Source organism: Anoplopoma fimbria, chromosome 2, assembly GCF_027596085.1.
Source record: "Anoplopoma fimbria isolate UVic2021 breed Golden Eagle Sablefish chromosome 2, Afim_UVic_2022, whole genome shotgun sequence".
Taxonomy (NCBI): domain Eukaryota; kingdom Metazoa; phylum Chordata; class Actinopteri; order Perciformes; family Anoplopomatidae; genus Anoplopoma; species Anoplopoma fimbria.
This window is the reverse complement of record NC_072450.1, coordinates 13,974,290-13,988,071: the sequence shown is the minus strand read 5'-3', so window position 1 is coordinate 13,988,071 and position 13,782 is coordinate 13,974,290. Positions and strand designations below refer to the sequence as shown.

At 42.5% G+C, this 13,782-nt stretch overlaps 1 protein-coding gene across 6 annotated transcripts in view; it reads right to left on the bottom strand.

The window, feature by feature from the left end:
* The window catches only part of esrrga (estrogen-related receptor gamma a), a 45,577-nt gene extending 33,430 nt beyond the window's left edge, over positions 1 to 12,147 (bottom strand). For 2 of the 6 annotated variants that reach the window (XM_054613301.1, XM_054613311.1), the window contains exons 1-2: positions 11,723 to 12,140; positions 5,560 to 5,676 (exon numbers count right to left, since the gene is read on the bottom strand). In XM_054613301.1, the coding sequence (XP_054469276.1) occupies positions 5,560 to 5,676; positions 11,723 to 12,134 (529 nt within the window). In that variant the 5' untranslated portion in view covers positions 12,135 to 12,140. Of the gene's footprint in view, positions 1 to 5,547; positions 5,689 to 11,722 lie in introns of all 6 variants that reach the window. The other 4 variants (XM_054613272.1, XM_054613280.1, XM_054613287.1 and 1 more) reach the window with 4 other exon arrangements.
* Positions 12,148 to 13,782: the final 1,635 nt, after the last annotated feature.

Here is a 13,782-nt window from a genome sequence, read left to right as displayed (position 1 = left end):
TAATGGCCCTTTTTCTTTTAATGCTGTCATTAAATACCCTGATACATTTACAAGACTTTTCGGCATTCCAAATTTCTGAGATGAAGAGCAAAAACCTCAATAGCTTAGTAATAATACATTCTTGAGTTTGTATTTATTCTTTTTTTTTCAACCAGAAGTCTTGTTTTTTATGACATGTGCGTCACATTAGAGTGTTTTTGTGGATATTTTTGGTGTGAGTTTGATGAAAACGTTGCTGTTGTGAGCTGTCACATGCGACTGAAAACAACAGCTACATTACGTTGAAGTCTCCTGGTAAATAAATCGCTTTTCCCAAACTGTCTTCCTTCCACTTCTCCTCTACTCTCAAGACAAACAACCAAGGTGTATATGAAAGAGAGCGGACCACTTAGGCAGATCTCTCGTCACAGCATTTCCATTATCGCTCCTTTCTTGCTGGGATGCAACCAGATGCCAGTCACACACACACACACACACACACTCACTCAGGACAGACGCTACAGGGCCAGATTTAGCTACAAGTTTCCCATGGGGGAACACCAGACGCCATCAGTTGTCTGGCGCTCCCCTCCTCTGTTTCCACGTCCTCTCCTCTTGTCTCCTCCCATCTCCCCATCACTCGCTCTCTCTTCCTCTAGTCATCCTCTTCTTTCTATCTTACCTCCCATCTTCTTGTGAACTCGTCCTGCACTATATATTTACAAATCAGGTATTGGCCGCCAAACCATATCTTCTCTTTTTTACTTTTTTTAATCACTGATATCTTCCAGAATATGTGTACTTTATTAGGAACAAATTGTCCTTGTGTGTTTCGACATGTGTCTGCCAGTCGTCTTGATTGTGGTGTGTATGACTGCATTTATGTGCACCAATGAGATCGGATAGCAGCGGTCAGGACTGTTGAGCTATGAAGAGAGTTATGACGCACACTGCCAGCTGTATATACACACCAAACACACACACCAGCACTCCAATCCTCACACAGACTGGGGCCTTCCACCCGATCTCACTCATTAGGTCTTAGAGGCCGTGGGGAGCACAGCCAAAGTTGGCACGAGCAGTTAGCGTGTGTGTGTGTGTGTGTGTGTGCATGTGTGGGGCAGTGTGCCAAGGTTTATATTTGCAGTCCGTGGACTTGTCTCTCTAGTAGTCTACCGTCTGAATCCAGCTGGCCGTTTATGGCAATATAGAGATGGAGGCTTTGGTTTTGGGATTCAACACATTCTGTCTGTTTAACCGTGATTCATCAGACGTGCCACCATCAAAGCTGCTACGTTGTGAGGGAGCAAATCTGTCAATATGACCATATGCAAAATGTACATGCATTCTGAATACTGCTGGCTCCTGGTCTGTGTGTGTCTGCCAAATCCTTTCATGTTCAAATGTCTGATCTGTGTTTTGTATTCTGTTCATGACAATTGTATGCATTACGGCTGAATTTGAATGCATTATGTCTGTCTTGCTTTGCCAGTTGTGTACAAATAGAAAAAACTGTGACAGCTACAGTGTTCAAATTAATAAAATTAAACTGTAAAATGTAATTTTTTGAAGTAAACATTTGTTACAAATTGCTTTCAACCTTGTGTCACATCATTTTTCATTAAATCTTTTACCTGCATTAATACCCCTTTTCTCTCACTCCCCCCTCCCCTCTCTCTAGGCAGATTTAAGCCCCGCCTCTGTGACCTTTCGGTCTTCAGCTGACGCATCATTATGACCTCATTAAAAATGGACAGACAGCCATTGCCAGAGGGGAAGTTCTCATAATATAGTCAGGCCTTTTAATTGCCTTGCTCCAGAAATTAGCTGCTACATATTGGTGGGTGGGTGCCCCATGTTCGTTACTTGCTTAATTTTACCCCCTGCTCGTTTATCCCTCTCCTCAATATTCCACACAGACAGGACTGTGTGTGTGTGTGTGTGTGTGTGTGTGTGTGTGTGTGTGTGTGTGTGTGTGTGTGTGTGAATTCACATAATCGGGTGTGTGTTTGAGAGACCATGTGAAGAAAACACTCCGTTCTGAGTTGATTTACTGACCCTCTGGCCTCTTGTTCTCCCCTCTCTTTCCGTCACACACACACACACACACACACACACACACACACACACACACACACACACACACACACACACACACACACACACACACACACACACACACACACACACACACACACACACACACACACTTCCTTGCTGCCTCACTTGCTCTTGCTCTTCATCTCACCCTCTCTGTCTCCCAGGGCGACAAAGCTAATTTGAGGCAGATCTTGCCCTAAGGGGTAAACTACAGCATCTACACACACATACACACACAAACACACACACTACTCCATGTCCTCCACCCTATTCCACGCGTACCACTTTATCTTCACCTTTCTCCCGTGAGCAAGCCCCTGACAACCACAGTTAGCACTGATGCTAACTGATCTAGCCACTTACCATTATCATCTACGCAATTCTGCTGCAATGAGGCATGCACCCTGAAGGGCGGCATGAAACAAAGTGTGCAATGTTCCTAAATGTTGTGTATGCAAAGGATTGTTGGATGAGAGAAATGTTTAACCTGGCAGAGTAACAATGTCTTTGTCATTCTGTACATTGATGTTTGCAAAGATGTATGTTATTATAAGGGCAGACAAGGTCTTCTTTTACATTTTTGCAATATGACATATTTTTTTTCTTTATCTTATTCTTGATTATGGGTAGTGTTTCAGATCTGTTGATTCAGTTCCAATTACACCTTTGCATTATTATAGGATTGATTTGGGGGTTTCTATTTTAGAATAATAATTCAAAGGGAGTTTGAGGAGATATTTAGTGTATCCGCAGCATGCACTAGGTCTTTAAAGTGACTGCTTGTACATTAAATGTTATTAAATAACATCTCCAGCAGAATTAAGCAACGGTTAGGGGTTATGTACAGCTGCTCTTTATAGTCCATGATCTGAATGTCTATGAAATGTCCCAGAACACTTCATAAATGGATGTATCGGTTTCCAAATGACCCTTATTCATATGTAGAGCGGGACCTCCAGCATTAAATTCATTCCCACCACAACAAATGAGGTGGCTGTGGTCATGTTCATGTATATATGTATGCCTCTGTGTGTGTGTGTGTGTGTGTGTGTGTGTGTGTGTGTGTGTGTGTGTGTGTGTGTGCGTGTGCGTGTGCGTGTGTGTGTGTGTGTGTGTGTGTGTGGTGTGTGTGTGCATGTATGTGTGTATATGATATATGTGTTTGAAGCAGCGAAGCTGCCTCAACTAAAGGCAGCATAGTTCTGCTCTCTTATTGGCTTAGTGGGCAAACCACATCCTTAAGATTTTAAATCAATAGCATGTCTACCTCTCTTGTTCACTCTCTGAACAAAATTAACTAAGTTAATTTTCTTTTTAAAAGTGTTAAAATGAAATGAATGCTTTACTTGGAGTTTATCAACAGGGGCGATGTTGTTTCTGTGTCCAGTAGGAAGATGCTTTCTGAGCTGTGTGAACCGGAGACTGTTGAAACTGCCAATAATACATACACTTACACGTGTGTGTGGGTATTTGTGGCCACACAGACACATACGCGAGACAAAACAGGGGATGAGACATGGGTTCTGTCTATGTCAGATCAACTGGGAGAACAAACGCTAGCACAGCAGCTTGTTGTGTGCAGCTTGTGTGTGTGTGTGTGTGTGTGTGTGTGTGTGTGTGTGTGTGTGTGTGTGTGTGTGTGTGTGTGTGTGTGTGTGTGTGTGTGTGCAAAAGAAGGAGAAAGAGACAGAGGATAGAGCGAGAGAGATGAGCATGCTTTTGTAGAAAAGGGAAATTGTGGCTGTTTCGGGCAGTTTTATTTTGTGTAAATGTAAGTCTCTCAAACTTGGAGGTTTCTCAATGTTAACTTCTCTTTTACAGTATTTTGCTGTTTGCAAAATGGAGATAGTTAAATTATGCCATGATGCTAATTATTTGCTTTACATTTTGATTTTGATTTTAGCCTTTTTATCACAATCAATCAGTCTCAGAGGGAAAATTTACTGCAGTCAAAAATCAAATACTTTGTTTGCAAAATTATATTTTTATGTAGTCTTTCATACACCCTTTTGTTTCTGTGGATAAAGTTCATGCTGTATATGTTTTTATTATTCCATTCTAACCATGGTGGGAAATGTGAAGTTGTCAACCCATAGAATACCTTCAGCTTGCCAGGTTAATAGAATGTCGATGTTTTTTAACTGCCTCCTCAAACTGTGATGGTTTCACATAATAACGTCTGAGTGGGTGAGAAGCTGCAGCTATGGATGAGTGTCACGGTGGCAGCAGGACGGAGAGAACAGAGAGTGAAGAGGAGCATGGATGGATGAAAGGCTTAACAGAAGCTACAGAAACAGTACAGTAATACTGAGTGGGAGCACTGGAGGGAAAGATGAAGACAGGAATGGATGGAGGGAGGGCTGGCAGGCGTCGGCAGAGCCACGCTCCCTGACCACTGTAAGGAAGGGGGCGTAGGCCAAGTCTCCCATCAATTACAACCTTGACCCTCCTCTCTTCTCCTTTTCCTCTCTCACACACTTTCTGCTTCATTCAACCATCCTCCCCCTGCCTCTCAACCTCCCCTGGTCCCTCTCCTCTGGTCCTATAAATCAATCGCTTCGCTCTCCTGCCCTCCCCCTAGCTTTCTCCCACCTTACCCCTCCCACTAGTCCTCTCTCTCTCTCTCCGTCGGCCCTCCTCTTTATCCCTCGCCACTCCTCTCCCTCATTTCATTGTTGGAAGTGCAGTGGGAGTAGAAAGGTCAGAGGTGGGCAGACGAGAGGGAGAGAAAGAGGCAGGGGCAACGAGGGAGTGTGAAAATGAGAGAGTGAGTGTATTTAATCAAAGTGGTGTGGGGGCAGATAATATCTCTCTTTTTTTTTTTAACCTTTCTTGACAACTGAACAATTTCTGAGTGTGAGTGTTGAAATTATCCTTTAATGTGTATATGTTTATCTCATTTAGGTAAGACAAGGTTGTAGGACTTTGACTTTGTGTGTATATTACCTCAGATACCATTGTATTTAACTTGTGTATGAGGAAGGGAAAAGGTGAACGAACACAGTGAAAGGGTGTTTTAGTGAAACCAAGCTTTGAACACGTATGAGGATACATAAAGACTGGAAGTGGTAAGATGGACATGTGGAAGGCAAACAAGAGGGGCATGATGCCAATAGAAATATATGCTTTTTATAAAAAGGAGTATTAACAATTTCTTAGAAGTGTTACATGTAGCATTGTTCAACATCAATAAATCCTCACTGGTGTCTGTATATTAACCGTAACAACAATGACACCATGACTGAATAGAGGCCAGTTTTTTATGGCACTGGTTGATATTGAGTTCCTCAAACTTAAGACCACATTTCTGCCCCCAAAAGGGATAGTGGTCTTCTGATGATGCAACCAGCTGTACAAGTTGTTAATCTCATCAGCAGAGGGCCTCTATTAACCAAATAAATAAACATATTTAAAAGGCTTTAAAATGCTACATGTAGCACAGTTAACAGAGAAAGATAAGGAAGAGACCTTTTCCCTTACCCTCCCTCAGCATGCCCACAGTCAGACACTTCATGAAGCGGCAGGCCTGGCACGACTTGCGTCTCCTCTTGGTGATCTCGCACTCGTTGGTGGCTGGACAGCTGTACTCTATGTTGCCTGTATGTAGACATGTTAGGAGGAAGGCGGAAAAAGGGTTTCATTTCAGATGGATACTTCAACAGACAGGTGTGCAGACAACCTTACAGACATATCCTACTTCAAAAAAGACAAAGTTATAAACACAAACACAGTATTCCTTGATATGAATCATTGGACAGAGAGAGAAAAATCGAGAGATGTAAATAGACATACGGACACAGGATCCACTCGGGGTGTCCCTTACTAAGAATGGAGATATTTTAATCTGATTGCTCAAGTCATTAGTTATCACTTTGTTTAAAAAACTGACATAGGAAACAGTGTAATTGCGTGTATATAAGTGTGTTAAGTATAAGTGCATACGTCAGAGCTGGAGCAGGCTGAGTTTGCGTGACAAGCTGAAGTTCACTCAGAGTAGCACTGATGCAGAGCTGAGGCTAAGATTATTAGCCGATGTAAGTCTATTAACTCCACAACCCTCTCCAACGAAAACACAAACACCTGAAGTGTGTTTGAGGCTAATACCGTGCATCCTGTCTTGCTCCCCTTTTGTTGTACTCGGTTTCATTCTGTTGTTTTGTTTTTTTTATTTATAGCTTCACTCTCCCTCCAGTTCTGCTCATTTCCTCCACTTAGTATTTAGCTTCCACCCAGTTCAAAGCAAGGAACAGTTATAGATTTGCTAGGACAGTTTGGACTATTGCAGAATTGCCCAATCAGTTTTCTTTGTTCAGGAAGGCTTATTTATCCATAGTATGAGCTGTGAGGAGATGTGAACCCAAAATAACCCCTTGTTCCCTTCCTCCCCCGCCAACCTGTCAACTACAGTTCCCCAGCAAGCCAATGCATATCCCACTGAAACAGAGTAAACAGTGATTACTATTGACTGCTGCTGTGGAGAGGATGTGTTCTCATTACTGGGCTGATTAAGGGGGCTAGTTAGCTTAGGAAAAGGCTAAATGCACGGACATCACTTAATGGGTAACACAATGCTCATTAATCGGCCTTATTAGTTAAAGTAAAGGCTAAACATGCTAAATACCGTGGGGACCCTTCCAGTCTAATGGACACCGCTAACGGGACTAGTTAGCTCACACCCAACCTTAACACGCTGATGATACAGGAGGAGCAGATTAATACAGCAATTAAGAGGGACACTTACCTAGCACTAAGGCTAAATGTGCTAATGACATATTCTGCGTGGGTTAATGGATGGTCAGTAAAAGGCCTTGTTAGTGCAAGGCTAAGCAGCCAAGCACTGCTAAATGGATAGTGCAGTATAGAGCCACTTATAGGGCTGGTAGCACTAAGGCTTAATGTGTTAAACCTGTTATTAAGACGTTTTTTTTTTTAGTTTTTTTTTTTACATCAAACCCCATGTCTGTTTGAAGTGTCCATAAATAGAAAATAATGATAAGGCAAATCAATTGTTGATTAAAGTGACATCTATGACAGAAATAACAATGTTTGTGAAACTTGACTTTACAATACCTCAATTAGTAACTCAATTTAAAAGTGCAGTGGACTTTAATACTAGCATATTTCTAAATACAATGTTCTTGATATTAAACCCTAGAAAAGGGGTAGGTACTGTAGGCTTATAAATATTAATAGATATGTGATATAGGACTGTGTGTTGGTACCGGATAGGAATTAGAGAAGAAGGGTTTACATCAGAATGTCATAGCTCTCTCTGTGTGTCCTTATTTCTGTCTTTATGTGTCTTATTGTGCACTGAGGTGGGCTTAGAGTCGAGAGGGTCTTGGAGGCTCCTATGTATAACGTGTAGGTTTGTACATATGTGTGTGTGTGTGTGTGTGTGTGTGTGTGTGTGTGTGTTGGTGTGAGTGAGGGGGATATACGAGGGGCCTCAAATCCCCTGCAATCTCCTTTGAGATGTGTGTGTGTATGTCCACCTGCTGCATGACAATTGACCACCATTGGACAGACTGCGTATATGAATGTCGCTTTCTGCATTTGCCTGCCTTTCTCTTTGAGCTGTCTTTGTTTTTACCTCTCCTGACGTTTCACATCTAACTTGACATAAGTTCAGCCTCTCCATCCCATTCACTTTCTTTTCTGAGTACCTTGACTTACGTATTTAGATATTTAAAATCGTTGACCTATTAAGAATTTGCCTAATTTCTTTAAGGTAACATGAACAGAACTCCCTTGGAATCCCTGAAATTCCACTGCACTGTTCACCTTTCTCATATGCATCTTTCCTGCCCTCATCCACCTTTCTTCTTTCCTCTTGCTGTCTTCATCTTTCGATTTCATCGCCCTATCCCTCCCTCTCCCACACTTTTCCCTCCTCCTCACTCCCCTTTATCCCTCTCTCTCAATAAGGGAGTGATAGATGCAGGTTGTCAGGTGTCGCTGGACTGACGCCACAGAAACAGCAGCTGCCAGAGCCACTTCCTCCATGCTGGGACACACACACAGACACACAGACACACAGACACACACACACATTCACACCACAAATTCCTTCCTATGTCCATGTGCCCACTCTAACCTACCCCCTTCTCCCTTCTTTCTCTCATTCCTTGTTTCAACTACCTGTTTTTACAAACTGGTAAACCCTCCTCTCATCTCCTCTGTCTCCTCTCTTCTCCTGTCGTCTCCTCTCATCTCCTCTCGTCTCCTCTCCCACCCCATGCTCTCCTCCCTGTCCAGCTGGAGGTGTTTTTTTGGTGATTACCTGCAGTTTTATTGGCTAATGGGTTGAAACATACCAATATGTCTGCCGTTGCCCATCTGAGGCTGGCCCTGCTTCCCAGCCAAGATACTCACACTAACACACGACCGTGCATATACACAGGCATATGTGCACAGAAGTACACATAAACCTGCGCTCATTTACATGGATGAGCACAGGCTCACAAACAGACACAGGTTAACACACACACAAACAGACACAGGTTACACACACACACACACACACACACACACACACACACACACACACACACACACACACACACACACACACACACACACACACACACACACACACACACACACACACACTCATCTGTGGATGAGTTTGGCTTGTGTGGTAGCCAAAGATAATGTCATGACCCATTTGTTCCATTGGATCCAAGACTGCTCAGTCTGCATCCAAACAAACATCAACTTATACTATGGCTGAAATACTGCTGATAAATACTGAAATCTGTACATATAATTGCATTTATTTTCCTAGTTAATTTGAGTTCAGTCCATTTAAGCTTGGAAAATTACTGTAGTAAGATTATTGTGATTGGATGTTTATATATTTCTTAATAACAATCATTTTAAATAATCCAATCTAGCTAATGTTTCAGTATATCCCTCTGGTGGCTCCAGGTTTAACGTGGCTTCCCGTCCTGTTATACTTCGTCACGACCCTTCGTGACAACAGTCCTGTGACTAGCTTTGTGAAGTTGCGACCTATAACCTTTGACTCTGAACTTCCTGAGCTGCAACATGTCCCGTACAATATAAGGGAAGATTACAAATACAGCGAAAATGAGGATGCGAGAGAGCGAGGGGACAAAGCGGTGCTTTAAATCTATTCAAGGTCATACTCTGAAGAGACTCTACAGTCAACATGGCATCATATCTATATGTTTGCTGGGCTCTGGGTATTTAATCTGTGACCGTATCCTCACCTATGTGACCTTTAACAAGCCCACAAAATGAAATGGAACATGTGGAATTGGTCAACTAATACAAACAGCGAAGCATTAAGGGTGAAACCTTTACACACAGTGATTACAAGGTCATATATATGGCTGTCTATTCATGTGTGTTGGTGGAGTCTATGTGTGAATGTGCTTCTATGAGTTAGTGTTTGTGTGTGCGTGCCTCTGCCTCTATCTCTGTATGTGTGTGTTCCAATCTCTTTGTCAGGATTGCCCTGTGTCCTGATCTCATCCCATAATAAACACACACAGGTCATCTCTACGTAGTGGTGACCATCTACTGGATGTAAGGCCCCCCCCCCGACCCTCACATCTCCCTGTCTCTCTCTCTGTCTCTCTCTGGGGCTTTACTGGGAAAGCTGCTTATCGGAGGCAAAAGAAAGCAGCGACAGATAGGTTGAAGGATGGAAAGGCAGATAGATGAATCCTGTCTGATATGACTTTCTGACGGACTGACTGATCGATGACGGCTGGCTGGCTGGCTGACTGGCTGGCTGGCTGACTGGTAGCTTGGTTATTTCAGTGGCATACAGACTGACAAGAGGGCTGTCCTGCTGACTAATGGGGTTTATTAGTTACTTTAAGAAAATGTGAACAAATCATTAAAGATTATTACTTGTTGACTGACTTTCTGACTGGGTTTACCACCATGGTTGTCCTAATATAATATGAATATAAAATTCAATGACTTCCTACACTTAAATATGCTTCATGGATCTATGTTTAATGGGTTATCAAAGTCTGGTAATATTATATACATATATACATTAATGTTTATTGCCATCAAATCCCATGAAAGGACTAAAACCATTAAAGAATCGATCCTACTAACAAGTATTGTATGTATAGTCAAAGCCTGATATTATTTATCTGTGCCAGAAAACACATTAATGAGCCCCACTGTTGTACTGGGTGACACCTTCCTTCTGTATGATCAACATGGGCCGTGTAGTTTACTTTAAGTCGACCCTACAGTACTAATATTCATGTCCAGTTTAAAAAAAATAAATCTTTGTATTCAGCAGGAACATATGGGTGCTGTGAAAAGTTGAAAGTAGTGAGAGATGGATTAACACACAGTTGGTTTAGGATCTTTCATGGGATTTGTTTGCACTCGCAAAAGTACAAAGCTTTTACTTGTTGTTCTATTTTAGAGGTAAACCGTCTAGAAGGTATCCGATCATCTGCTTGATGTGGAAAGAAATGTGAAAATCATCATAAAACCAAATTAATTCAACAATCAAATTGTAGATTTGATTGTTGAACTGGGTGGATTAATGAACCAATGAAGAAATTGCTGATTTACTGGCTTGCGTGACGTCTAATTGGTTGTCTGTTAGTCTGACCTGTCCTGTGCTTGCAAGGTTGACTGAAAGATACACTGTTGATAAAGCTGAGAGTTGATTATGAATTGAATATCTACAAAATTGGAGAGGATAGCCTGAATACCTGTGCACATCCTGGGCTACTTCTAGCTCTAACAAGCGATGAGCAAAGGATTACTGAGCCTAATTCCTGGCACTCTTCTCATCATGTGGATTACTGCTCAACCCATTCTTTCCTCTAACCCCTAACCTGAACTCCTGACCCGAGACATAACCTCTGACCTTCCCCTGACACGAACTTATCTCCTGGACATCAGGCTTATAGCTAAAACTCTTTGTGTAAAGCATAAGCAGCTAGATCTAGGAATGCAAACACTACCTGGAAATTATTCTTTGCTGTTGTGGAGAAGAGGTCAAGGTTGAGGGTTACAGGGGGGCGTGTCTGGGCGTTGGTGTGTATACCTGAAGCTGATTTGATGCTTATTTGTGTGTGTGTGTGTGTGTGTGTGTGTGTGTGTGTGTGTGTGTGTGTGTGTGTGTGTGTGTGTGTTTGTGCATGCATGAGAGATAGAGAAATAGGGAAGGAGAGAGAAAAACTATGGTGGGCGTCCCGGTGGCTCCCTTAGTAGAAACCTATACCACATGAAAATGTGGGTTCACATCGGACCAGGGGCTTTTATCTTTTGTCCTGGAACTAGTCTAATGGTTTAGGTGTGCATGTGCAATAGAGTGCATTGTGTGTGTCTGTACATTTTATTTGAACAAAACATAGTTCATGTTTTAGGTGTTATGTGTGCAATATTTCTCTGAAGGGTTGTGCCTTTTTTAAGCAGCCCATTCAGTTCGATATGGTAAACTACTGACCTCACATCCTGCAGCCAACCTTGTAATGTGTTCTGTTGTGAGAATTCATTTAACACCCAACAGATCACAGTTTATTGTAATAGCTACAGTTCTAAACAAATAATAATATGGACAGACTCTGAGACAGAAATGTTCATACATAGGGATATAAATAGTAGAAAGAAGAAAGTCAAAATAGAAGCCAACCTTGGATGGTGCGTTTGAAGAAGGCCTTGCAGGCCTCACAGGATGCCACTCCATAGTGGTACCCTGACGCAATGTCCCCGCAGACCAGACACAGCCTCTTGGGCATGGAATTCAACATGTACTCGCACTTTATCTGTGAATCTTCCCCAATAGTTGACGAACAGTCCTCGTAACGCTTTGATCCGGGGCCACCAGCAGGACCGAGGGGCCCTGCGTTGGAGCCATAGAGACTCGGGGAGTCTAAGCCGTTGGGGTGACCGTTCATCGTGGACGAATAGGAGCCTGAGGCGTCGCTGGAGCCACCAGGGGAGTGATGGTTTAGGCTGTCAGTCAGGGAGGCAGGACTAGACGGCTCAGTCTTTATATAAGAGGACGGACAGTTGGACTCAAGGTGGCGCTCCTTACTGGACATTCTGCAGAGAAGCCTGATGGGGTGAGAAAGGAAAAAATAGAAGAAGAAGAAGAATTAGGTGAAAATGTCATGTGCAAAATGTCATAAAAATTGATGGATACCTATAAAGAAAACAGAGAAAACCAAGAGGGGGAAGGGTTAGAGGAAAGGCAGAAGAAAAATAGATACAGTGAAGGCGATGTTTGAAAGTCCAATTATAGCAATCATTTGTTCTAATGTTGTAGTGTTTCCTCACTGTCACTTTCAATGATGGATTTGTGTTTTTTCACTTAGCCGGGCAAGTTCTATAAATGACACACATACATGAACACACACACAATCCATCCATCACATTTGTTATTCTTTTCCTAAGAGAAGTGATAGAGAGAGCAGTACAGAGCAGGGGAGAGAAGGAACAAGGCAATTAAAGAGAGTAAGAGAGCTAAATACAAAAACTAAATACATTGTGGTTCATTAAGGGAACCGTGTGTTAACTAGAGAAGCATCTAAAGTACCACACAGTCACACAGTCACATACACATGCTCGGGGCCGACGGTCATCCGTCACTTTCCAGTCAATAGCAGCTTGTTCTACATGAAGGTAATCAGTAAGCAGCCTCTCTGCTGCTCAATCATCCCAAAGACAGCATTACACATACATGACGCTCACACACACACACACACACACACCCATCACTTACATATCCAAGCACACACTGACGGATACAGTTTAAGAAGTTAGAGGAAGCCATGCAATACAAAACTGTTTAAAAAAGACAAAAACATTCTCTGCTAATCAGTGCCGAAGTTTTACTGTATTCCTCTCCTCACATATTTTTCTTCTCTGCTGTCTCTCACTTCCCTTCCTTTCTCCCTCTCTCTCTTTTCCTTCTTCCTCTCCCTAAAGAGGCTGACTGGTGTCTTGTTAATGGCAGTTGTAATTAACAGCTATCTTCTCTCTGTCTATATCTCTCTATCCCTCCCTTTGTCTACCTTACTATCTATCTGCCTGTCTCCCTATCATCTCCTATTCACTGCCATCTCACTCTCTCTCTTTCACTTACTCTATCCCTGCACACCCTCTCTCTCTCTCTCTTCCTCTTTGCATTACCACTCTCTATTCCTCTAACCCTGCCCTCCCTCCCTGCTCTATCTTTTCATTGTTAAAGGCAGAAAGCACAAAAGGGGTTTTTAATTAAGGCAGGATGCTGCTAAACGAGGGGCTTCTAAAGTCCAGTCGGCCTGTAAAAGATCCCTGTTCTACAGGGACCCATAAAAACACAGACAGCGCCTTGACAGGGAATGGAGAGTCGGTTGGCAAAGAGAAGGGTGGGGGAATGAGGAATGGATATAGAGAGGAAAACAGGTAGGCAGACAGACGGCCAGACAAAGCACAGAGAATGGAGAAAAAGAAGTGGCAGTGACTAAAGAAAGCCAAAAGTCAGACAACGGTTTTAAATCTGAATTGTTTGGTTTCTAATGTGCTTTAATGTGTTTGATGAGCAGAAAGATGAGACAACGCTGTCCTCTTCCTTGAGCCAAACCTTCCAGCCAAAGTACGCCTTTACTTGAAATTCAGGGCTTTTCTTAGGAGTCCTTTCATAAAGTGACATGACATTTGTAATGTACAATACTTTGGCCTATCCGCCCACTTTCATTATATATTTTA